Source organism: Excalfactoria chinensis, chromosome 1 (assembly GCF_039878825.1).
Source record: "Excalfactoria chinensis isolate bCotChi1 chromosome 1, bCotChi1.hap2, whole genome shotgun sequence".
Lineage (NCBI taxonomy): Eukaryota > Metazoa > Chordata > Aves > Galliformes > Phasianidae > Excalfactoria > Excalfactoria chinensis.
Window position 1 is genome coordinate 25,459,629 of NC_092825.1, and position 23,495 is coordinate 25,483,123.

At 37.8% G+C, this 23,495-nt stretch overlaps 1 protein-coding gene across 4 annotated transcripts in view; it reads left to right on the forward strand.

The window, feature by feature from the left end:
* Positions 1-23,495, forward strand: part of DOCK4 (dedicator of cytokinesis 4) — a 236,175-nt gene that overhangs the window by 66,954 nt on the left and 145,726 nt on the right. For all 4 annotated transcript variants that reach the window (XM_072351725.1, XM_072351994.1, XM_072351814.1 and 1 more), the window contains exons 2-6: positions 11,622-11,705; positions 12,454-12,494; positions 15,210-15,265; positions 17,124-17,220; positions 20,934-21,082. In XM_072351725.1, coding sequence (XP_072207826.1) covers positions 11,622-11,705; positions 12,454-12,494; positions 15,210-15,265; positions 17,124-17,220; positions 20,934-21,082 — 427 coding nt within the window. The remainder of the gene's footprint in view (positions 1-11,621; positions 11,706-12,453; positions 12,495-15,209; positions 15,266-17,123; positions 17,221-20,933; positions 21,083-23,495) is intronic.

Genomic DNA, 23,495 nt, shown 5'->3' on the forward strand with positions numbered 1-23,495 from the left:
AAAATCAATCTTTCAAAAAATGAGTGATTTTAAATTAGTGTAATAGTTATATCAGCTGTCTGTGCATGTTAAGTGATGGCCCTCTTGATGAATTATGGGACTTGGTGCTCCTGTGTTTGCTGTTCCTCTGGGGATCTCAGGAGGCTTTGCTTTGCTTTGCAATGCTGATTTTGCTTAGCTTTCATTTCTCTTCATTCTCTACGTCACCTGTGCCCCTTTTGGATCAAGTTTGGCATCTGCCTTTCCTGAAAGTGTTTGAGTTTTGCGCCTTGGCTTGGTGTAGAGCAAGTGCGTGATGTGTCTCGAAGTGGTGGACAATGGATCGATCAATTGATTGAGAATCTGTTTTGAGTTTGCTTCTCTCAGCTTTGTTAGCAACCTGCTGGCTGGTGCTGGGCTGGCATAAGTATTTCTACCCGTGGCTGCTAATTTGTTTTGTATATCTAATAGAGCCTTTGCTACTTGTGTTGCTTTTAAACAGCTTCAGATTTGTTCATCTGGAGAAAGATAGGAAAACTCCTTACTAATAATAAAAGAACAAAGTGTACTGTGCCCAGTTTGCCAGGTACCACCTAGCTGCCTCTCAAGACTTGGACTCGTTTTCTTTAGGAAGTATTTGATGGTGTGGAATGATAATGAGAGTCTATCAGTACTGATCTCTGCGAAATATTTATCTGTTTTCTGTGCTTTCTTAGACCCATGATGTCCCATACATGCCCTAGGCATGGGAGGAAGGGTTAATGAGAGAACCATTAGAATAGCTATTATCTTTAGTGACCCTTCTGATATGTTAGACAGTGTTGAAAAACAAAAGGATTATCTTGATTTGTACATAAAAAAGATAAATGCTCAGATGCAGGAATGAATAGTAATATAAGCATCTGAAGAGAGCTGTTTGCTTCCTCTGACAACTTCCTTCCCACCCATCACATCAAACAGACCATCAATCCCTGCTCAGCAATCTTCATTACCTGGTGTAGGGAACCTACTTTGGCAGGGGGGTTGGACTCGATGAATTCTGAAGGTCCCTTCCAACACCTTTGATTTTGTGATTTTCCTAACCAGTGGCAAATTCTTTACAGACACATTTTTTTGGATGCTTTTGTGTGCCTTTATAGACAGTCAACTGAATTTAAACTCTCCTCAGTCCTGAGTTTGGAATAATAGGCACAGCTCCTAAGCAAGCATCAGTAGCACAGGAAGGATGTCATTTTTCAAGACGATCCTTCTGAAAGCACACCATAAGACTGCAGAGATACCGTGAAAAAGGATACATCCAAGTAGAATTCATTTCCAGTGCTTTGATTATAAGAGTACTAAGTGTGTGCATTTGTTACGATTCTTTTTGGGCATACACGTTAAGATACTTGTGGGATTACATTAAATATCCACAAGTTTTAGCTTCATGGAGATTATGGATTAGTGATGAAACTCAGCATGGCTAACTGCGTGGAGTTCTGCTGGCTCAACTATCAAAATCAGGCTGAAAAGGGAAATGGCTGTTTCCGACCATTAAACCTAATAAACCGGCTTAAATCCAGAGTGGGTTGTTTAAACTTCAGTTCAGCAGTCTCTGAGGATTTGCAGAAGAGAAAGTTTTGCTTCAACAGTCATGATAGTATTTCCAGTATATTTGAAACATCTCTTAATTACGTGAGATCAAGAAAGTTCTGCTTCATTTAAGATTAAAAGAAGAAACAACCAGCAACCATACACCAGAGTCCTTGTAAGTGATTTGTAATCATCTTTTTCCTTAGTTGCACTTAATTCCACTCCTGGCAAACTGTCCAACCTATCAAGAGATTATCTCATGTCTGTGGATAATTGGCTGACCTGTATGGCAGGCTACACCAGCTCACAGTTATGGTTTATTTTTAAGGCTAAATAAATTAAACAGTGTGCTTGTTGCATTTTTGTTTTATTTATTTATTTTTTCTGTTGTTGTTTGTTTGTTTGTTTCATTATTAAGGATATGACAGCTTCTGATTAGGTCCATATTCTGATTCCTGTGATGTTTGGTATTTAATAGATATGCATCCTAAGTAGCGAAATGGTTAAGATTCATAGCTTATGGAGGCAGAATAAATCCTTGAGTTATGAAATGTCAGAGAGAATAATAAAAACGGGTGAAAGCCAAAGCTAAAAGAATTCTTACTGATAGAATGGCATTATTTACAATAAATGTATAATGAAATGTTTGAATGTCAGAGAAATACAGATTGCTAAGAGACGAAAGCTCACAGCCAGTGTAATGATACCAGGCAAGCTGAGAAGTATTGGTGTTAAAAATTACATGAAACATTGATTTTATTTTTGTTTTCTTTCACTGATGGTAGGTCAAGTACAGAGTAAACCCTACTCTTATGAAGGAAATAAAAGAAAACAGTGTGTCATCTATCATTTCATTTGATGGACCTGTCTGTTGTAAAATAAACTTTACTGCAGAAGATGGATGGTCTGTCTCTTCTTCTTTTTAGCAAAGAAACCTCAAGCTTTGCTTTTCTTGGCCTCCTTGAGTGTTACTTATTATTTGAATAGAAGAAAACAGTGAGATTTTAAGGGGAAAATGATCTAATTTGCCAAATTCTTCTGTACCCAAAATGTGGGGTTTCTTGGCTGCTGTACTGATACAGAACTGTGCTCCCCTTGGGAGGTTCAGAAAGTTGAGGAGTGATGTTGCAGCTTGCTCAGTGGTCTTGTTTTTCTTTACTGTTCACAAGCTCTTCTGAGCTTGTGTTCATATGGCAGTACATGCAGTTTATTAAAGGCTGTGAAATTATAGACACCAAATTCACGTAGCATGTTGGGATATAATGTTCTTTCAAGAAGAGGAGAATTGGGGGGGGAAATGTGTAATTATTAGACTTTGACTCAGTGCTCTTGCATTAAATCAGCACAGAACTGTAAGGATGGTCTCAGCTATTCAATGTGTTTATTGAAATAAACATGTATTAGCGTTATTTGAAAACAGAGAGAGAGAAGCTTTATGGAGAATATTTCCTGTGTCTATAACTGTGTGAGACATCCAGTTTCCCCATTCCATTTCTGCTGCCTGTGTGTGGATATGCAAGAAATGTCACCATGGATCTGAACTGAAAATTATGTGCAACTTTAAATCTTATGAATTTAAATTTTGAGAGGCTTTTTGAGCACCATCATTGCTTTAACGAGGCACTGAAGAGTCACCATGAAACCTGGTACCTGTGATGACATGACCTCAAATGCACTTGGGCTTATGCTGTCATACACCATTCTCCCATCTTTTCTAGATCTGACATTGGCAGGAAGATTAAAAAATAAAAATAAATGAATAAATCAGGTTGCTAATTTGATTTTAATCAGAAATCTCGGTTCCCCAGATGCTCTGGACAAAAACCCAAAGACTTTTTTTTTGAGTTAAAGTTGCAGTAACTCTTCTGCCTGACCACGCTATCAAAAGTTAAGTTACTTAACAAAGTGTAAAGATAGTCACTTGAAAGACTTAGTACTTCAGAAATAGTCACAATGAAAGTCATAGTAACTATAATTTTTACCTGTAGAATTTTGTCCTCATAAATGATGTCATCTAAGCATATTCTACTTTTTCTACATGTTCTCATTTGTATCACCTGGATTTTTAAGTTGTTGATGTTTCTGAGTAATGAAGGAAAAAGACGCTTCTTGTTCATGACGGCAGCCTTGATTTATCAATACAGCATCCATAGCTCTGCATTATTGAATTGTGAGTCCAGCTGGTGTGTAGCTTAGCTCCTTTATTACAATGATTGAAAGCATGAAATCTATACTTGATGGTACTGAGTCTACCTCGCCTTCTACTGTGATACTTCAGACAGCTTTTGTATTGAAATTCCTTCTCTGAAGAGAAAGAAACTCTTCAACAAATTGATAGTGAGGGGCTGCATCATCTATTCAGCAGCACTGTCATCTATTAAATATACACTAGATATGTTTTTTTAGATATGTGTAAAACCTTTTATTTTCTTCTACCACTACCGCTACTTTTATTTTCTTTTTACTTTTAAATTACCTTTTCCAGAACTAATGCAAGTCGTGAAATTGCTCTGAGCAATTTGTAGATGTAATGAGAGGCAGTATTTACTGAAATGCTTAACTCTCTGACTGGTGAAGAAAAACAATTATTGAAACCTCATACCTGCAGGTATAGGGACCCAGTGGTACATCCTGAATTATCCCTGCTGTGTTTAGATGGGTAGACATTCTTAATGGTAGCTAATGCACCAGGAAGCCATCAATTGTTTCTTCTAACACTCTTTCCAATGTACAGTGTTTGATAACTAGGGTACCCAAAGGAGGTGGAGTGTGAAGGGATTTGCAAATATTGGGGGATCTGTTAACGAACAGGTTATAAAGTTCTCCCTGAAGCTGAGCTGCAGAATGAGAAGAGCTTGACAAAGGTTCAGACAGGCATGCTAAACTGTTTATCTGTGTTAGAATAGTCCTGTGTTTTTTGGCAGTGTAGTCATCAGGGATTTGAAAGAGATTACCTTGCTGAATTCAGATGATGAGACCAGAACGGGGTGGAGTGCTTTCTGCTGCAGTTCTCTGTTCTTTGTCCATTTCAGACATGGTATTTGCCTTATCCCAATAAGTAGCTAGTGCTGTTAATTGAGGCATGAGATGGTTTGTATTTGTATTTTGGACAAGCAAAGAACAAACATATGGAAAGGTTTGTGATTCTTCTTACATTTTCAAAGCTTGGACATTGATACAAACATTTTTGATGATTTTTGAAGTGCCTTGAAGTATTTGCATAAATAGCTGTTAGAAATATGCCCCACAACTTCTCTCTTTAAGAATGGGTCAGTGCTGTACTTGAAATGTTCACACGTGGCTCAGGAGTCCTGGGCTGTCATCCTCTGAGCTGTGTGTTTGGTCCTTCTAGTTCTGATGCACAGGGAGGGGAGAGAGCTCACATCCTTCCACTTCAGTATAAATCTGAGGGTCCTTGTCCTCAGTGTCCTGCAGGATATTTAAGGATCATGTCTGTTCCTATGGCTAACACTCATATGTACTGTCTTTATTGAGGAGAGATTAGATTGATTTATTTTTTTTTAATCCCCTCATCCCTCCTTTCCCTCTGCTTTTCTGTCACTGTCTTTATTAGCTTGTTTTTGGTTAGCAGCAAGCCTCCTAGGGTGTCTGTAGGCAGCAGAATGCATTACTGAACAGATGCCTGAATTAACCCCTGTATTAGAAGCACGAGCATGTAGCCGTGCTTCTGTGGCACTCCATCCAGATCAATTCATATGTAGGCAACAATGAGAGCCTGTGATGGCCTCGTATGTTCTGCATTAGCAAAGCTGTACTCCTGTGTGTGTTAATGTCTGTAAAAATTCTGCCTGTTTTTGAAATCTAAAGAGATATTTCAGCTTCTTTTGAGGAGAAAAAACTTCATCCTGGAAAAGGAACAGCTAAGGAATGCTTTGGAGAAAGGTGCAGAGAGGGTGACTAGAGAATACTTGGTCGAACTTTCCCGTAAGAACAGAGTGGTGTGAAATGAAATCTTAAGAGGCAGGTTATAAATGAAAGGAAGATATTTTGTTGTGTTCTGTTGTTGGTTTGTTTGCTTTTCTGAAGCATGTTTAAGCTGGAAAGCTCAATGTCAGGGGAATTTGTGGCTCCCACCATTGCAGCACATTCAAAGCCTGGTTACACACATTCGTTGAAAAAAGCTTAACTTTCCGTCATAGTTGAAATAGACAGCAGTAAATTATTATCTCAAATGAACTCTCAGTGTCTTTTTAAGGCTAAAAGCTCCCCAATAGAATTCTGTACAGCTTTTCTGATTTTTATTTATTTATTTATTTTTAATAGAAAATAACCCCCTTGAGATACTTTACCTGGAACTCTGAATTTGGTGAAAGAATGGCAGCACAATGAATGGAAGTCCAGTACAAAAAGCTTAAAAATTACATTTGCCACAGAGGGGACCTGATTTCAATTATGACAGATAATATCTGGAATCAATAATAGCTCCTAGTCATCTATTAGGAGGAAAGAAACAGCAGTGTCTGCCTCATTAGTTCTTATGTACAGGTCTCCAGTTATTTCAGGCATAAACATTTTAAGAATGCATCCTCGAGCAAAGCTTTGAAATGGGCTACCCAGCCCTGCTACCAGCCAATCGATCTCTTTTCTGTCATCACATCTTGCTCCCTGTCACAACCAGTTCCTCTGACACTGTGCTCCCACTCTCCACATCAGTTATTTTCCAGTGTGTTTTTATGTTTCTGTGTGGTTTGTATGCGTTCTAATATCTGGAACATCAGATTTAGGGCATTGATCTGGAGTCTATTTTTTATTCCCCCATCAAGCAGGCACAGTGTGGCCAAGTAATTAGTAAAGCAACTTGTATTTTAATATCCCTTTCTGCTTCCCCCCACTTTCTTCAGTTGAAGGACTCATTTTTGTCACCTGATGTCCCAGTGTGCTGCTGTGCTCCGTGTGCCCAGCCTGGTGGTTGCTGGGATGTCCACCCTGCTGTCCTGGTGCCGTTAAGTTTGGGCTGTGCTGGTGTGGCTGTGCTCAGGAGCTGCAGCATGCCTGTGCCTTCCTTCCTGCTGCTGAGCTCTGTATGTCAGAGCAGCAATGCTATACAGGCTGTAGGAGAACAGAAGGTTCCTGCACAAAAGAACTGTTTTTAGTCATGAAGATCTTGGGCTTGGATTGATCTGTTCATAGGCTGGGGACCTGCATATGTAAAGCTGCCCAACAGGGAGCATAGATAGGCAGCAATTTAGATAATGACAGAAAGGAAAGACAAAATTTCTTTGAGAATCTGAATGTGAACACCAACAGATTCTTCCTTTTTTTCCTAATTGGAGCTGTGCTCTGGTGTGTACGTAAGGGATAGAAACTTCTTCCCAGTTGCTCGCACATGTCCTTATAGTGAAAAAGTGAAGCTCCTCAAAAGAACATCTTGTAATATCTCTAATCACATTCCTGATTGCACTGACTTTCTGTTGTGTTCTTTATGGAGAAGGATATTGAGGAAATATTAGCATTTTTGATTATTTTGAGCAGTTAGTCACTGAGAAGTAACTTAATCCCAAAGCAAGGACCAGTATGAGATGACCAACTCCCTCTCTATGCTCACAAGTAAATGAGTTCTTTCATAATTTGGGTTTCAGTGTACCTGCAATGCCATATGAATGTTGACCCTGGAGCTGCTTTAATGTTATATGTCATTATAGATCTCACTATAATTTCACCACTTAAGTGAACTGGGTTTTGGTGTCCTGTGTTGTTATCTTGTTTTCCCATTCTGAGTAGCCTTTGGCAGCAAGAATATATTTAACAGTGCCAAGTTGGGTGTTGTGTTGTTGGCAGAGAACATATCCTCCCACTAAGTTTTATTCTGAAGTTAAACATTTCCTCTTTCTCTGATGGCTGAGAGGTCACTGAAGGGAACATTGATTGCTGTGCCTGTGCTTGAAATGCAAATTCTAAGGCCTTCTGGTTCTATAATGACATTAATGCATTTGGGTGCACATGCTTCTGATCCATAGCTTCTCACTGTGGAATGGTGTGTCCATTGGAGGAAAGAGCAAGAAGTTTGTCACATCAAAGTCATATCGCAGCTCTGCTAATAGCCCTGGGTCCCAAATGATCTGCTGAACCCCGGGGTCTTCAATGAGAGGACTGAAGCCACCTCTTTCCACAACTTGGTTATTATCCTTCTGGTATTCTACATGTGTATACACAGATACAAGGCATGGATAGCTGCCTCCTGTCTTGGTCTCAGCTCTGGACACGATTAATAGAAAGTTAGCCAGGGAATCTTTTCTGTGCGGAGTTGCTTGCTCTATGCACAGTAATTCATCTGTGGGTTCCTGAGCCTTACTTTGCATTCTCTGCTGCTCCACCGCACACTTCTTGTTTGCTTGAGTGGCGTTGCTTGAGACAGATCTGTCTGTTTTGAGCCTGACCTCTGTTAGACTCCTGCCAGAAACCTGTGGCGAATATGTTGGCTTCGTGGTGCAGGTGATGCCCTCGTGTCTTTCTTTCTTTCTTTGTCCTGGTACTCTGCAGGCTGTCCTTCTAGTGGATATTTCAAGATCTAATTTTGTCTTTCATATGTGCTCTAAAATGAGTTCTGGCTATTTTCTACCGTATGTCAGATTTCAGTCTTTTTATTTTTCTTTGTCCTAGAAGGGCTTTTAAAAAAATCTCTTTTCAAAAAGGAGAAAAAAAGCAAAAAAAAAAAAAAAAAAAAAAAAAAAAGCAAAAAAAATCTGTATCTGATCTAGTAACTGAGTAATAAAAACTGGATGTCAAAGCAAAGTTGGATCATAACAGTGTGACAAGAGATATTGACTCTTAAGGGGAAAATTACTGTCATTCTTTCACAAAATTTAAAAAATAAGACATCTCACAACTATAATAAGACAAAGGTTTTGTTTGCGTGCTAGGTCTGCAAATTCTTTATTTCATATATGGGAGCTATTAAAGCAAACTTTGTAATTCACTTTTGCTTCTTGGAAACTGGAAAGCTGACCGGAATGGCTCCAGGCATTCCAGTGCCATGGGGGAATTCGTACTTGTCTTATTGATAATCAGCTTCTTAAAACCAATCTATTCATATTTAGTAAGCTGTTTCCACTTCTAGATTTTTGTCTAAGATTTAATTCGGAAATGCTTATTTCTTAATTCTCAGATAAATATTTTCAGTGGGAATATGCTTTCTTGCAACTATTAAAAAAACCTAAAAAATTATGTACTTGATTGGGGTGGGGGACACCTGGATAGTTTCTTTGTGTCATAACAAGAGTAAAATTACCTTCTTAATATTTGCTTTGCCTGTTGACACTTTAAGGCATCATATATAATTATTTTAGCTGAAGAGAAGCCAATCCCTGTTTTTTTTCTCTGTGGAATCTTTCTGCCTGAGTGGAGCTGCACTTTTCACTAGTTGCCCCAACATCTGACAAGTGGCACCAACAATGTGGTGAAGATCACTATGATTGCTTGTGTAGATGGCTGCCCTCTGCTACGAGCTGCATTATTTCTTTCTCTGCACCCTCCTGTTGCTTATGGGGAAGGACACTGAATAATTAGGCAGCATCATAATTTTCCTGTCTGTTTGCATATCCTACATTGCCCATCACTGAGTTAAGATATTCCAGTCTTGATCTGTAAGATTTTTATTTCATTGCAGGTATTATGCCAGTATATCTAGAGAGCTAATGTGAAATGGATGGGCCCAGGCTTTTTTTAGTGATTCCCCTAGTGTGAAGAAGGGGCACAATCTGGAACACAGGGAGTTCTGTCTGAATATGAGGAAGAACTTCTTTAGTGTGAGGAAAACAGAGCACTGGCACAGGCTGCCCAGGGGGGCTGCTAAGTCTCCTTCTCTAGAGATATACAAAACCTGCCTGGATGCTTTCCTGTGCAACCTACTGTAGAGAACCTGCTTTAGATGGACTCAGTGATCTCCAGAGATCCAACTCCCACAATTCTTTGATTCTGTGACCCAGGGCAGCTCTTTTTATTTCATTGTGCGTATCTTTGGGTACTCTGTTTTTACATACAAACTTGGAGAGTAGGGGTGGCACTAAACTGAATGTAGATCATCCAGTACACATGCCTTGAAAAAAGGAAGTCTGGTTGCTGCAAGTTCTGCTCACATATCAGACTCTTTGGTGCTGACCAGGCGTGTTGTCTCACAGGGCTTTTCCAAAGGGATGAACTGGGTTCTGGGCAAGGGTGATTCAGTAATGTCTGACAAATACTGGAGAGGATTTGACAAAAAATGTACTTTGTTTTAGAAGTGAAGGAAGTATTTTGTCTTTAAAATTTGCATGGAGTGTTTAGCCTTACGTACTGCCAAGCACTGACAGTGCTTCAGAGAATAGAAACATCACAGGAAATAGGCATGTGTGCCGTTTCAGCAAAGTCAAGTAAAACTTGTGTGTACACCCGAGGACAAGATTTATGCTCTTAAATCCTTCTATCACAGCATGTGAAGGACTTTTAAAACTTCCTGCTGATTTTACAGCTGAAGTAATTTATTTCTGTGGAATTAAATTAAAAAAAAAAAATAATGCCTCATAGAGCTTGAGGGGAGATAATGTTGGCTTTTAGTAGCTTTTGTTTCTACCTGTGCAGTGGGTGATTTGTCCAGTTGCTATTACTTACAGTTATTAATGAAACAAATTTCACGCAGGCTGTCAAAACTGGCGTACCATCCAAATGAAGCATTTTTGTTTTGAACTGCTGCGTGTTTTGTAACGTGCCATCCTGTGTTATAGAACATATCCCATTGTCTCAGTCTGAAAAGCTTGAGCTTTCTGGCAAGGATTCACAAAGGAACTTTAGATTTCCGTGGTCTCTGACAGCTAACTGCTGCTGCTGCTGCTTTAGGAGCAGTGTGACATGGGCAGGAGGCTGCCTCTGTGTTGTGCCTGAGTGCGGTCACTGCCTGTGGTGGGGGAGATTCCAGGCAGAAGACCAGAGGCTAAAAAGGATTTTTGTGGCTTCAAATGTTGCATTTCCTTTGGTGTAAGAGTAGTTGCTTACTTAGCACAGCTGCACCGACAGGCTTCCTTTTTCGCTTTTACATGCAAAGATTTGTTTGTGTAGCCCTGAGTCATTTGTTCATATCACTGTGAGATCTGTGTTTTGCTATCTGTGTTTGTAGATAGTGGATAGCAGCACTTTCGCACCCCTTTGATAGTTAGAAAGCCATTTTCCTATTCAAGTTCAAAATTAAACTTCTAAGTGATATTGCAATTCAGAGAATCGAAATCACTGTTGCTTAGCATCTTGGCCTGAGCGAGGCAGCTTTTTAATTCAGAATTTCAGCTGTAATAAACGTTGGGTTGAATGGCTGAATTGTCACCTGGCATGTCAATCAATTTTTAGCAATTGAGGGAAGGAGTTTTCTGGGCAGTTTTGAGGAATTATGTGTTGGTTCTGAGATGAAAAAAAAAAAGGTTCTTTTTTAGTGCTTACAGTGTAAGACTTAAATCTGGATTCCTTTAAGTATTTGGAAAGATCACTGCTCTGGTGGGCGCTTTGTTTCTCCAGCCCAAGGTCATGCCCATGAACGCTCATCTTTTCTGGCCAGCAAGGCTGTGGGCAGAGCATTGCATGCCTGTGGGTTCTTATAAACAACCCGCTTTCGCATGCTTTGCTGTTCTACAGTCCCTGAACGTTTCCTCAACTGGGATTATTATATGGAGTGTTGGATCTCCAACACCCATTAAACTACTAAGAAATAAGTCTTTTGTGACGTGCTGGTGGTACAGATGGCAACAAAAATATTGGTACTCCCTGCTTGCAGACGTCTGAGGTCAGCTATCTGTTAGCAGGAACATTTGGAATAAAACAGTTTCAGTCCTTAAGGGTAATTATGAGTAACAGGCTAGCTGACAGCCTTCTCCAGTACAAGTTTTTCATTCATGAGTAGTAGGTCTGTTTCTTTCTTTTATGAGTCCTGTGTTTTAAATATTCTTTTCATAACAGTGGTTTAACCTCTGACTCTTTTCTCCAACTCCTTCTGTTCTTAACTTTCCCTGCTAGTATATGAATTTTATTAACAAGGAATCCTGCTTTATATTTTAAACATGCATATAATTAAAACTTTTTGTCTTTTTCAGTAATAGCTGGTTTTCGAGGAACAGTCCCACATGGCCTTTCCCTGGAGATTGGAGACACGGTTCAGATACTGGAGAAGTGTGATGGTGAGTTCACTGGCTGAACATCCACTGGTAACGAAGGATCCTATAGCATTGATTTCAACACCACTTCTACTCATTCATTTTCTTAACTGAACAAATGTTCGAAGTCATCAATATAAAAAAAAAATGTGGTGCTCAGGGCCATGGTTTAGTGGTGGGTTGTTAAGAGTTACGGCAGTAAGGTTAGGTTATGATTGGACTTGATGATCTTTAAGATCTTTTCCAAAGGATTTTTTGTTCATTCATTAAATAGGTGTGCCTTTGTTGTTTATTTGTTTATTTATTTGTAATTTTGGGATGACATACTTTTAATCATGTAAGAAATGTTCCTACAAAAGACACAGGATCTATCATTTTGAACTGGGTATGCTATGAATCTTGTACAGTAATGCAGTCAATACATTTTTATTATGAAGTCCAAAAATGATTTGTAAATGTTTAGTATGAGTATGAGTCTATTTCCTCTTTTGCATTAGACTTTCTGTCCAGTGCAAAATGTATCTGGGTTGCATTACTAGAAGCAGTCGGGGATATAGGGTAAAAGAGTAATTCCTGAAAATTAGTGTGAATTAAGTCATCTAAATATGTGCTGGTTTAAACAAATTACCTCTCATTATGTGGAAAGTACTCTAGATGAGTGCAGTCTGACATCACTGCATAGTTGTATCTGTCCAAAAGGAAAAATGAAATCTGTTTTACATATGGAAATGACTTGCATAATTTGAAAAACAAAAATGTTCTTTCTTCACAGGATGGTACAGAGGATTTGCCTTAAAAAACCCAAATGTTAAGGTAAAGATTAATTACAGTTTTGCACTTTGGCAATAATGTGCATTTACTTTTTTTTTTGAAAGTTTATAGTCTCCATGTAAGTAGATGATATTTACCCTTAAAATAAATCCGGAGTTTAGTGTTAAGTATATTATTGATATTGCATGAATTAGATTTGGACAGTGATTACATTTCTCAAAGGCTCTTGTACATTTGGATGACTTTACAAATCCAAAGCTCAGGCAAATTTTTCTCTTAATCTGATTTTTAGAACCTAAGTTAAATCACACGATCACAGAATCACAGAATTGTAGGGGCTGGAAGGGACCTCCAGAGATCATCAAGTCCAACCCCCCTGTCAAAGCAGGCTCCCTACACCAGGTCACACAGGTAGGCGTCCAGATGGGTCTTGAATATCTCCAGAGAAGGAGACTTCACAGCCCCCCTGGGCAGCCTGTTCCAGTGCTCCGTCACCCTCACTGTAAAGAAGTTCTTGCGCACATTCGTGCAGAACTTCCTATGCTCCAGTGTCTGGCTGTTTCCCCTTGTCCTGTCTCCACACACTGCTGAAAAGAGTCTGGCCTCGCCACTATGGCCCCCACACCTCAGATATTTACCATCTTTGTGGCCCTCCACTGGACTCCTTCCAAGAGATCCCTGTCTTTTTTGTACTGGGGAGCCCAGAACAGGGAAAAGACTACCAAGAATAGAAACTGTGAATAACGTTAGAAAAGTTAATTAATTAGACTATGCCTATTTTCTTGATGGTATCTATTAGTTCACAACAGCCATTGGAGCTGTATGTGGAGTATCAGGTGAAAAAAAATTTGTCTGTTTCCATGTAAAATGCATTTTGTTGTTTTTTTTCCTTGTTGTGTAGTCTTTGATTTCCATGGGAGTGTAGCTGATAGACTTCACTGTTTGTTTGGTTTTTGTTGCATTCAGACATGAAATATGATATTCTTACACTTGTTTTCTTCAGTATTTGTTCATCTCATAGTGTCTTAGATTTTCCTATCTTAACCGTCTTTTCTGTTTACTTACTTTCCTGTTGACAGTCAGTATAAAGTGTTTGTTTTTCATACGGGAAACCATTTCAAGACTTCTTTTCCTTCAACACACTACTGAAATCACTTGTTTTTCCTTTAATTCACATTGTCAGCTTATCTGCTATTTCTTTTTTTCTTTTTTTCCTTCATTTCTAAGCCTCTTCAGCTGCAAACTAGGGCATATAATATATAAATTTCAGAAGTTTCTAGGGGCTCCTCTCATACAAGTCACCAGTTCCTTGTCCCTAAGCTTTCAGTCTCTGCTCACATAAATTTGCTTTGCTTTAAGTGGAAGGTCAGTGTGAGAAATAAATCTAAGTGGTGTTTAATCTGATGTTTACTACCTTGACCTCATTGATAAATATTACGATTTGATTAATAAGACACGAGCAGACGGTGTTTATCACATCTTCTGTGTCTTTTGTTGCAGTTCTCACCACATGTTGTCACAGTTTCTTTGTGGTCTGTCAAATGTGTTGATAGAAGTTATGAATAGGTTTTCTAAACATGACTTGATGTGTGAGGAAACGAGATAGATAATTTCCACATTCATAGAAAAAAAGGAAGGCAAACAGTTTTCTGAGCTGGAGTTTTGAAGAGAGCCTCTCCAAAAGTAAAATAAGAGCACCTTGTAAGTCAGCTTGTAATTGGTATTGCTCTGTGAAGACTCTCCCGTTGTTATTCCATCAGCTTGGATGCACAGAGAAATTATCTGCGGCAGCTGGTCTGCAGTACCCCTGTGTATGCACCGTCCTGATTTCTGGCACATTGTTACAAACGCCAAAGCTACACATCTTACTGTCCTTGGGAGATGCTCTCCTGAACTACTTCACACTACACAGGGGAAGGAGCATTCTCAAGGGCAGCTGATATTACACAGTAGATGCCTTTTTCTCAAAGGTCTAGTAGTGGTTTGTGTTATAAGAAAATGGGGCACCTTCACAGTGGAAAGCTTTATGTAGCGGGGCTTATAATAAGGAAGGGCATGCTTATATTTTCCTTTGCTGCATTATGTAGCTAGCAGTAGTGTATTATGTTCTAAGCCAGAATATAGAAGCTGAATTGCTTAATTTTGTTTACCATTATGATTAATGAAGGCTAGCTTGGTGTAGGTGCTGTGACACTTATCCCTGCAAAAGAACAGTGGAAAACACTTAGCTAACTAGCAAGGTATCACTCCTGTCTGAACACTGAGGCTGAGGCTCTTGGGTGTGCAGCCACTGCACCTTTCAGGTTCACTGCATGGCACAGTAACTCCCAAATAAAGTTTTATTTATTAATTTATCTTTATTTATTTTTATTGAAATTCATTAACTTCATTTATTTTGCAAATATGTACTGAAGAGATCTTGTTAAGATCCTATTGGTAACAAATTTCTCAGTGGGAATATTAATAGGTTATTTAGGATAAATGAGCTATCAAGCAATCTAATACATGCTCTTCAAGTTTATCTTCTAATTTCTTAAATATTGGAAGACTAAAACTGTACTAAAGGTATTTTTCTTTTCTTTAAATCTGTACTGAGTATATATTGAACTCTTTTTTGTGTATGCTTGTTGGTAATTATTTGGAAGGCTTCTAATTCAGCGTATATTTGCATATTAAGTGGTTCTACAAGATTACTCTCCAAACTCACTAAAGGGAATTTTTTTGGTTGTTTTTTGCCTAATCTATTCTGTTTTTCAGGGTATCTTTCCATCCAACTACATTCACTTGAAAAATGCATGCGTTAAGAACAAAGGGTAGGTGAAATTTCGGGGATTCAGATAATTAAACATGGTAATTTACTTGCGCCAAAGATCATTTGTGAATCTGGCAAGGAGTGGTGATTTCATTATAATATCTCATCTTAAGCTTTTGGCTGGAATACTTGAAATGGCTGTCCTTAGCTAACACGGTGCTTCTGCATGGTAATAAAATCAGTGTGTTGTATGCTTGAAGAACATGCAGTACAGCTGGGAATATCAGTCTGTGTTGTCTAGAGTAAACAGAAAACAATCACATCTTCATTGCCTGTTATCAAGTTTGGCTTAGAACAAAAGTTATTGCCCTAATTAGAAATTATTCTGTACAGCAGCATTTGTTTAACATTAGTAGTTATTTTCTTTAAAGAGATCAGCTGTACCGCGGCAGACAGCTGACATTTTACAGAAGCAAATGGTGAGATTAATTATCGTCAGTGGCAAAAGAATTCACCAACATTGTAAAAGAATAGAGATGTTCTTTCCCTTACTGCCTTCCTTCAGATGATGAAAAGCAAATATCTATTCTTGATAATGACTGATCTCATTTCATCTTTAGAAGAGTAAAAAAAGAAAAAAAGAAAAAGGAACAATTGATTAAAATTAGTACAAAGTTTTTTGAAACTAAAATGTTCTGAGTAAAATAAAGTGAATTTTTTTTTGGAAATGTAGTGCTTTGAAAGTATCACTTTTAAAAAAAATCACATTTGGCAGTGATGTTAACACGGTCTTTTCCAAAGTTTTATGTAATTTGGGAGTGTTCACATTTACGCAATGGTTTAAAACCTCTTTAAATAAAAGCATTTATTACCAAATTAGATGGAGGCCTAAAAAACAGGTGTGGGTGACTTTTGGGTGCTTAGATGAGTGTGTACGTCAGTGTTTACTTACTGGCAAAAATGAGCCTTGAAGACTGTTTTCTATATTTAAATAAATATTTGAAAGTCTCATTCACATGTGTGAAAATGAGAACTGAAGTGGTGCTAAAAAGAGTTGTTTGCTATAGAGTTCAGTGTACCCATGGTTTATTATACCATAGGATCATTTCTCCTTTGAAAGTGACTGTAGATTAAACTGAAGGTTCGGTGAAATAAAATTGTTGTAAACTGTGAACAAAGCTTAAGTGTAGAATAATCTTTTTTTCTTAACAGTCGCCATGACAACATTTGCAGGGAGGTCAGTCTTATTTGTCGGTATTTTCTTCTGTAGTCAGTGTTTCCTGTTCAGGTGTACAGGGCTGAGGGCTCTCACACTGTTATGTTAACTTGATGAAAGAGAAACTATATCATGAGAAAGGTAATTTAGGCACGTGTGTGCAGACTTTTAAATTGTACTGAGTAAGAATAAAGTGATAGCCATGATGGCGTGATTTAGACTTTGGACTTGATCAAGCCAACTCAGGTTTTTCTAGCTCAGCATTGAAGAGTCAGAAACTCACTCAAACTGTACCAATTTTATTTTCAAGTTTAATATACATGTTCAGGTGAAAAAATGACATTCTCTGTCTTATTTCTATAAACAAATGTGTTTAAAAAGTGTGGCAGCAGTCGCTGATTTGCTGTCTAAGCTAAAGTGGCAAGATCATTTTGAAATCCTTTGAAAACCATGGGAATTACTTTGACATAAAAGTAGTGTTTGATGTGCTTATCTCATGGTAAAATGCTTGCCTTGGCTTCTCTAGGACCAGTACTTTCCATGAGGATTAAAGAAAATGTATAAATAAAAAGTCTTGTGAGTTGAAGGAACTCTCTTGTAATTTAATTGACGTTGCTGTTGGCAGGAGGAAGTCTTTATGTTAGTAACTGTACTGTGATTTGTAATGCTTATGTAATACCATGTGTTCCTCTGCATGTTTCAGGCAATTTGAAATGGTTATTCCAACAGAAGATTCTGTTATTACAGAGATGACATCAACTTTAAGAGACTGGGGAACGATGTGGAAACAACTCTATGTGGCAAGTACTTTGAATAAGTTGCTTGGATTGAATACGAGGTCAAAAGACTAGATATGTTGTTAAAATATAGCTTTTCCTGCATGAAAGAAAGGAAAAAGATAATTAGAGGTAGTGGACAATTTGTGAATCTCTTTTCCTGTTGGATTTATTTGATGGCTGCTTTTCTATTTTATTTTTTTTTTACTTGTCTTTTGTATTTTACTGCTCACCCTGACCCAAGAAATAAGGCAAAGAATCTACAATTCTTATTTTAATATAACTTAAAAAATAATTAAATGTGGAAATGAGATGTCGGACTTATCGACTAGTGTTATCATACCTATAGATTATAGTAGCAGTTCTAGTATGTTAATCGAGAGAAAATGATCTTCTTAATGGTTGAGTGACCAGAATATGAATATTCAAAGAGAAGAAAAAAAAACACAAAAACTTAGAAAACATTATTAATAAACATATGAAATATAAAAAAAGAACTGCATTTTCAGGCAAAGCGTTGTATAAACAACATTAAATTTTCAGTTACAGAAAGTCTGTAAGCCAGTTGATTTGATTCATACTCACTGTCTTACATCTTTCATTCATGAGCAGCAAGACATGTCCATTTTACTTGACCAGGGTCTCTTGTATATGACAGAGAGATCAAAGGACGCCAGCTGTTGAGTTTTCACTGACAAGGGAAGCCAGAAGTCGTTCTTGACTAACAGTAATAAGCTAATTTTGGGCCTAGCAGTTACACACTTCTGAAGTGGCATCTAGTACTTCTGCCTTATTACTTTGTCTTGCACTTCATGTGTCTTCAGCAGAAGTCCCATGTTTCTCAGTTCTCTTCCTTATCTGGATATATTGTGGCACTGGTTCTTTTCTTTTTCTTCTTGACATCATCAGTTCTGTTTGTTTTGTCACCCTTGCTTGACTGAAATCACGTTTAAGGTGCTCTGTGGCAATTAATATATACAGTCCCTTTAATTTCTTCCTTTCTATACTTTTTCATATTTTATTTTTCACTTGTCTTACAAATTCTATTACTACTGCTTACAGAAGGTCCCTCTCTGAACTTTGTTCTTCATTGTGAAAGGTTCTACCATTTGCATAACTTAATTGGCTGCCACTACAGATAGAAATTATTTGGTTTTGGAATACTTAAAACACATATAAAACTGTTTAATACTCTCTATTTTGACTGAAATTTAGTCTTTTCTCACTGTTCTGTATCTTTTCAGTTTTTTTTTTAATCTTTATAATCTAGCTTGTAATAATTATCATCAGTTCTCTCACCTCATACCTCCTTCTGTTTGCGCTCTTCACTTGTTTGTTTTGGGGTTGTTTGTTTTCTTTTTTTCTTTTTTAACTTCCCCGTGGAATTGTCTTTGAAGACTGAAATGAAATATTTCAAGTGTTGCCTCCATTTAAACTTACTAAGTTCTGATTTGCATTGTCATCGTCTTTGGTTCTTAACATTTCACCTTCTGATCTGCTACACTGAATCCCAACCATGGGTTAGATTTGACACCATGTGCACATAGCCGATGGAATAAAAACCTCTTCCCTTGCATCCCCATAGTTTCCTTGCATCTCCTTACAGTTCAGACCTCCAAGTCCTGGTCTAAACTCCTTGCTGAACTGATGACTATGACTTAAACTGTGAGAAGCTTAGCTATCTCGTGTGCTCTACTTGTGGAGGGCCTGCTTCTGTCATGTAATAAATTCCACAAGTCAGGATGATTCAGAAGCAGCTGGACTGCTTCCTGCTGAGTGATGGTTGTAGGGATTGTGTTCAGAGAGACTATTCAGAACCAGGTGACACTTCTGAAGCCTGCAATTGGTACAGTGGCTAGTTTGCTTAGTGAAAGCTTTCCTGAAAGAACCTAAAAAATCATGTTGAATTCAGTGTTGTACAGTGTTAAATTAGACTTGACAGTCAAGCTTAAAAGTTAAGCAGTATGAACTGTTTCTGAGGTGAACTTCAAAACTATTTTGAAATTTCTTTAGATTACAATGGGAAGTTTTTTTCCTAATGGTCTTAAGCACATTTAAGTGTAGTTGCTTTCTGTGCTTATATATGAGGAAGGGTATTAGTGGAAAAGGAGGCACATTTGCTTGCAGGGCCACTCAGTGCTTTGAGATGTAAGAAACTCAGACAAATACTAAACCTTTGGAAAAAAGGATGCTGTCTTGAAAACGTTATTTTGAGCTTAGTGTTGTTGTGAAACACTAACATGTCTCTTGTGTTCTGCTAAATATTTTACCTCAGTAGAGCTTGTCATTGCATATCAAAAACAAAGATACACATGAATTAGTGATTATTTGATTTGCTTTCTTTTTAATGAAAGATGAAATCTCTGTAAATAATGGAAAACTGTGAGCATGAACACTCAGGCTGTGTAACGCTCTCATAAAGACTTTCAGTTTCTTGCTTTTAGATTCTATTTGTGTGGCCTCTTTTTTTGTAAGTTCATATATTCTGTTGTTCTTACTGAAGCTGACTCTTTTTCAGCAACCTTTTTCTTTGCTGCTATTATTATTGTGTGTTCAAAACACACTGATTTTCCTTTTTTTCCAGACAGACAAAAGAAACAATAAACCAGTGCTTATTTTAGTGAGTTTATGAAGTGAATGAATGTGAAGTAAAAAAGGCAAATTTGTCACACAGCAGTGTTTTTCAGAGCTCGTGGAATATAAAGTGTGCTGACGGAGAATAATGATGCTTCCAAGTGAATTTTAGCTTTTCATAGCAATTATCTAGCAGTAATAGCTGAAATTTAGTTTTATGTCTTTTTTTTTTTTTTTTTTTTTTCTTATGAAGAAGTAAAAGGGAAATGAGTGGCTTAGGGTGGTTGCTTTTTTGTGTTACTTGTTTTTAGCAAAAATAAGCAGAACAAATCTGAATTTTCAGTGGTTTTTTTTTTGTGATATGTCACTTAATGGGGGTTGCAATAATTTCCTCAATCTACAGTTTCTTAGAATAATTATATTAAGTAGAACTGCCTACAGTAAAGTGAAGGAAGAGTTAAAAGAACTTCTGCTGCTGGGGAGGAAACCATGGTGGGAAATGGTTTATGTCATTAACTGGTATGTGATTAGAGTAGGAGGATGTGTTTTATTCATATTCATGTAATTTCTTCTATTTTGCAGTTAGATGAAGCAGAACTGTCTGGGAGAGTTTTCTGTCTACATGGGTCTATTTATTTGCAGTTAGGCCATAGTGTGTACATTTATGTCCCTGAAAGAGATAAAGAACTTTAATGCCGTGTGATTCAGAGTTTGAATTCTGGGAGCTATTCCCTTTTGATCCCCTTATGTGTGTGAGTTCAAATGGTCTTGATTTACACTGACACAGTTCCAGTTGTGATGAAACAACATATAATGAAAATGCTTTCAGAATAAAACACTGCTGTGACATTCAACAATTTTTTTATTGAATCTTTGTCATATCCACCATATAAATCAGACTGTGTAAATCAGCCTGGTGTTAGGAGTTTCAGTAAAATTTTGGAGTGTGGACAGTGCAAAGGCATTACCTGTGACAAGTTCTGAAATGATTTTATGCACGTGTACATGCATACATACACGTAAAGAGGTCACAGCATTAGAGGAAGGAAGAGGATCATGACTAAGTAAGGCAATGAGGATGGAAGGGTATTGATTTCCATTCCACATGTGTAGTCACTAGGACCGTCAGTTGGTGTAGATGCAATTCTTTATTTATCTCACAGAGAAATGAGGGGGATCTCTTTCACCGACTGTGGCATATAATGAATGAAATCCTAGACCTCAGAAGGCAAGTCCTGGTTGGCCACCTCACCCATGATCGAATGAAGGATGTGAAGCGACACATCACTGCTCGTCTGGACTGGGGCAATGAGTGAGTAGCTATAATTGTAGAAGAAAACAGTGTATTATAATATCAGTTTTTTTATAATATCAGTATAAAATGTTGAAATATAGAACAAATTTCTGACAGATGTCACTTTTCTTTATTTTTCCTTCATTCTTTTTTCTGTCCACTATGTTTAGCAATGAAAAATGACTTACAGCTTTTCCTTTCTAAAGAAACATACTTGCTTCAATTTATTTTACACAGCACTGGTATGACCTGCAAGCGAACTGCAGCTGTTATGCTGGAATACTGGATTTCTGCAGTTTCCTTTTAAGTCTTAAAAACATATCTGGTCAGATTCTTTTGCAGCACAGTGTAGCATAGCTCTGTGTATTTACTGAAACTATATTGGCTGACACTACTTAATCTTCCTGATCTGTGTTGTACGATTCAGTTTCTACTTAAGCATCTCTACTATTCGTCTTGATGTTATTCTATGCATCTTTCTTTTATTTGAGTGACAAATAAAAATTGATAACCCCAGTTATATTCTCCTAAGTTTTTTTTTTTCTTCAAAGCAAGACATTTTCAGTCGTCTTAAACCCATGTACTTCAAGTAATATCACTTCAATATCATTAAATGCCTAACAGTATAAAGACTTGTAGGGATAGAGAATTGTTAGCATAATGCGTGATGATGAAAATGATTTCTAAATCACTTTCTGTATTCAGCTTTCACAGATCTTGTTGCCATCTTGCATAGTTTGAAAGGCCAATAAGCTAATCTCTGTTCCAGATACCTCACCCATGAGAATAATAAGCCCAGTAGGCTGCTCTTAACTCCAGTATTACTAGTGAAAACAACAGCACAGATTAACAACGCAGTGATACGTGCAATGGCAGTCAAAGCCAGCCTGAGTCTGTGCTCTTGTAGCAATGAGGTATCAAAGCCTTGTCATTCTCTTGTAAAAAAGTGTGTGCTTGGTATGGTTGGGCAGACGAGAGTTGTATGGAAAATGCGAAAATGAAATGTGCTGCTGTTGATGACGCTGGCATGCATGCCTTGCTTTTGGTGCTGATTTTGCTTTGAGTTTGGAAATCTGAGACCAGTTGAAATAGGCTCCACAGACAGTAAATTTTGCTGCTGTTACCTACAGCATGCTTTGCAGTGCTTCCTCCATAGTAACACTGTGTTGCCACATCTGTAGCCCTTTGCTTACATGTGTTGTATTTGTCTCCTCAGTGCAGCACTCCTGGTTACTTTGCTAGACCCTGGGAATTAAAGGACAAGTGTAAGATTGCATCAGGAGTGATAGGAGCATCCCTTTTTCCTCACGGCACACTACCCTGAGGCAGTACTGTCAGTAAGAAAGGTGTTTTATGTGGTCATGAAGATAACAAAAGCACATGATTTCTTTGATCATAAGGGAGGTGACTGAGTCAGTGTCCCTGGGGGTGTTCAAGAAACATTTATATGTTGTACTAAGAGGTATGGTTTAGTGGGAAATACTGATGGTAGGTGGACGGTTGGACTGGATGATCTTGAAGATCTTTTCCATCCTTGGTGACTCTATGATTTATCTAAGACAATAAATTCGATTTTGGAAAGGCATTTAAACTAAAACAAAAGAAGTAAACTAATCTCAATCTCATAGATTAATGTCCTGTACTTTTGGAATAGTGGCTTTTATACCAGAATAGGCTGATAGCCTGATACAGGCTGATAGTCTGCTAAGAGCAGTGCTCTGTACCTTGTTCTATAGCAAGCTTTTTTACAGAATGTGTGACCCTGAATAGAATAATACAGAACTTGTGAAGTCTGAATCAGCCTTTGAAAAAGCTGGGTATATTCCTTGAAGCTTGTGACTTAAATACACTTCAGTTACTCTAGCTTTCATAGTGGAAAGAAATGCTCTCAGTAGGAATAAGTGTGATTTGGATCTCATCCTTAGTATTTTCTCCCCACTCAACAGGTATGGAGCCATCAAAATACTAATGAGGCTTTTCTTTTTTTTTTCTTTTTTCTTTTCCTAGAATATTGTTTTTTCCCCGTACTTTGAACCACGCAACATTCTCCAAACTCTGTTACAACAAATATCATAAGCTGCTACTAATTGGCACAGCTTTAGACTCTTATTTGCTCTGATCTTCCCAATGCCTGTATGTTGTTTTGTTTTGTTTTTAATATATTTTGTGCATCTACTGCAATGGCTACAGGTGGTTGCAGTGTTGTATGTGGGTATTTGTCATCTGAAACTTTAACCCAGCTATCATATCTGGGCTGTTTTTGAACCAGTGATGTCAGGCAGTTACATAGGACCCGTGAGTTTTAAAATAATCCCTTTTTGCTTTCAAGCATTATTCTGTTCTGAAAGTAACAAGATGGTTTTGTGGGACTGCTTAGAGAAAAGTTAAGCTTCTTCCAGTGCAGGAGTTCATTGTAACAAAGCAGACTCAG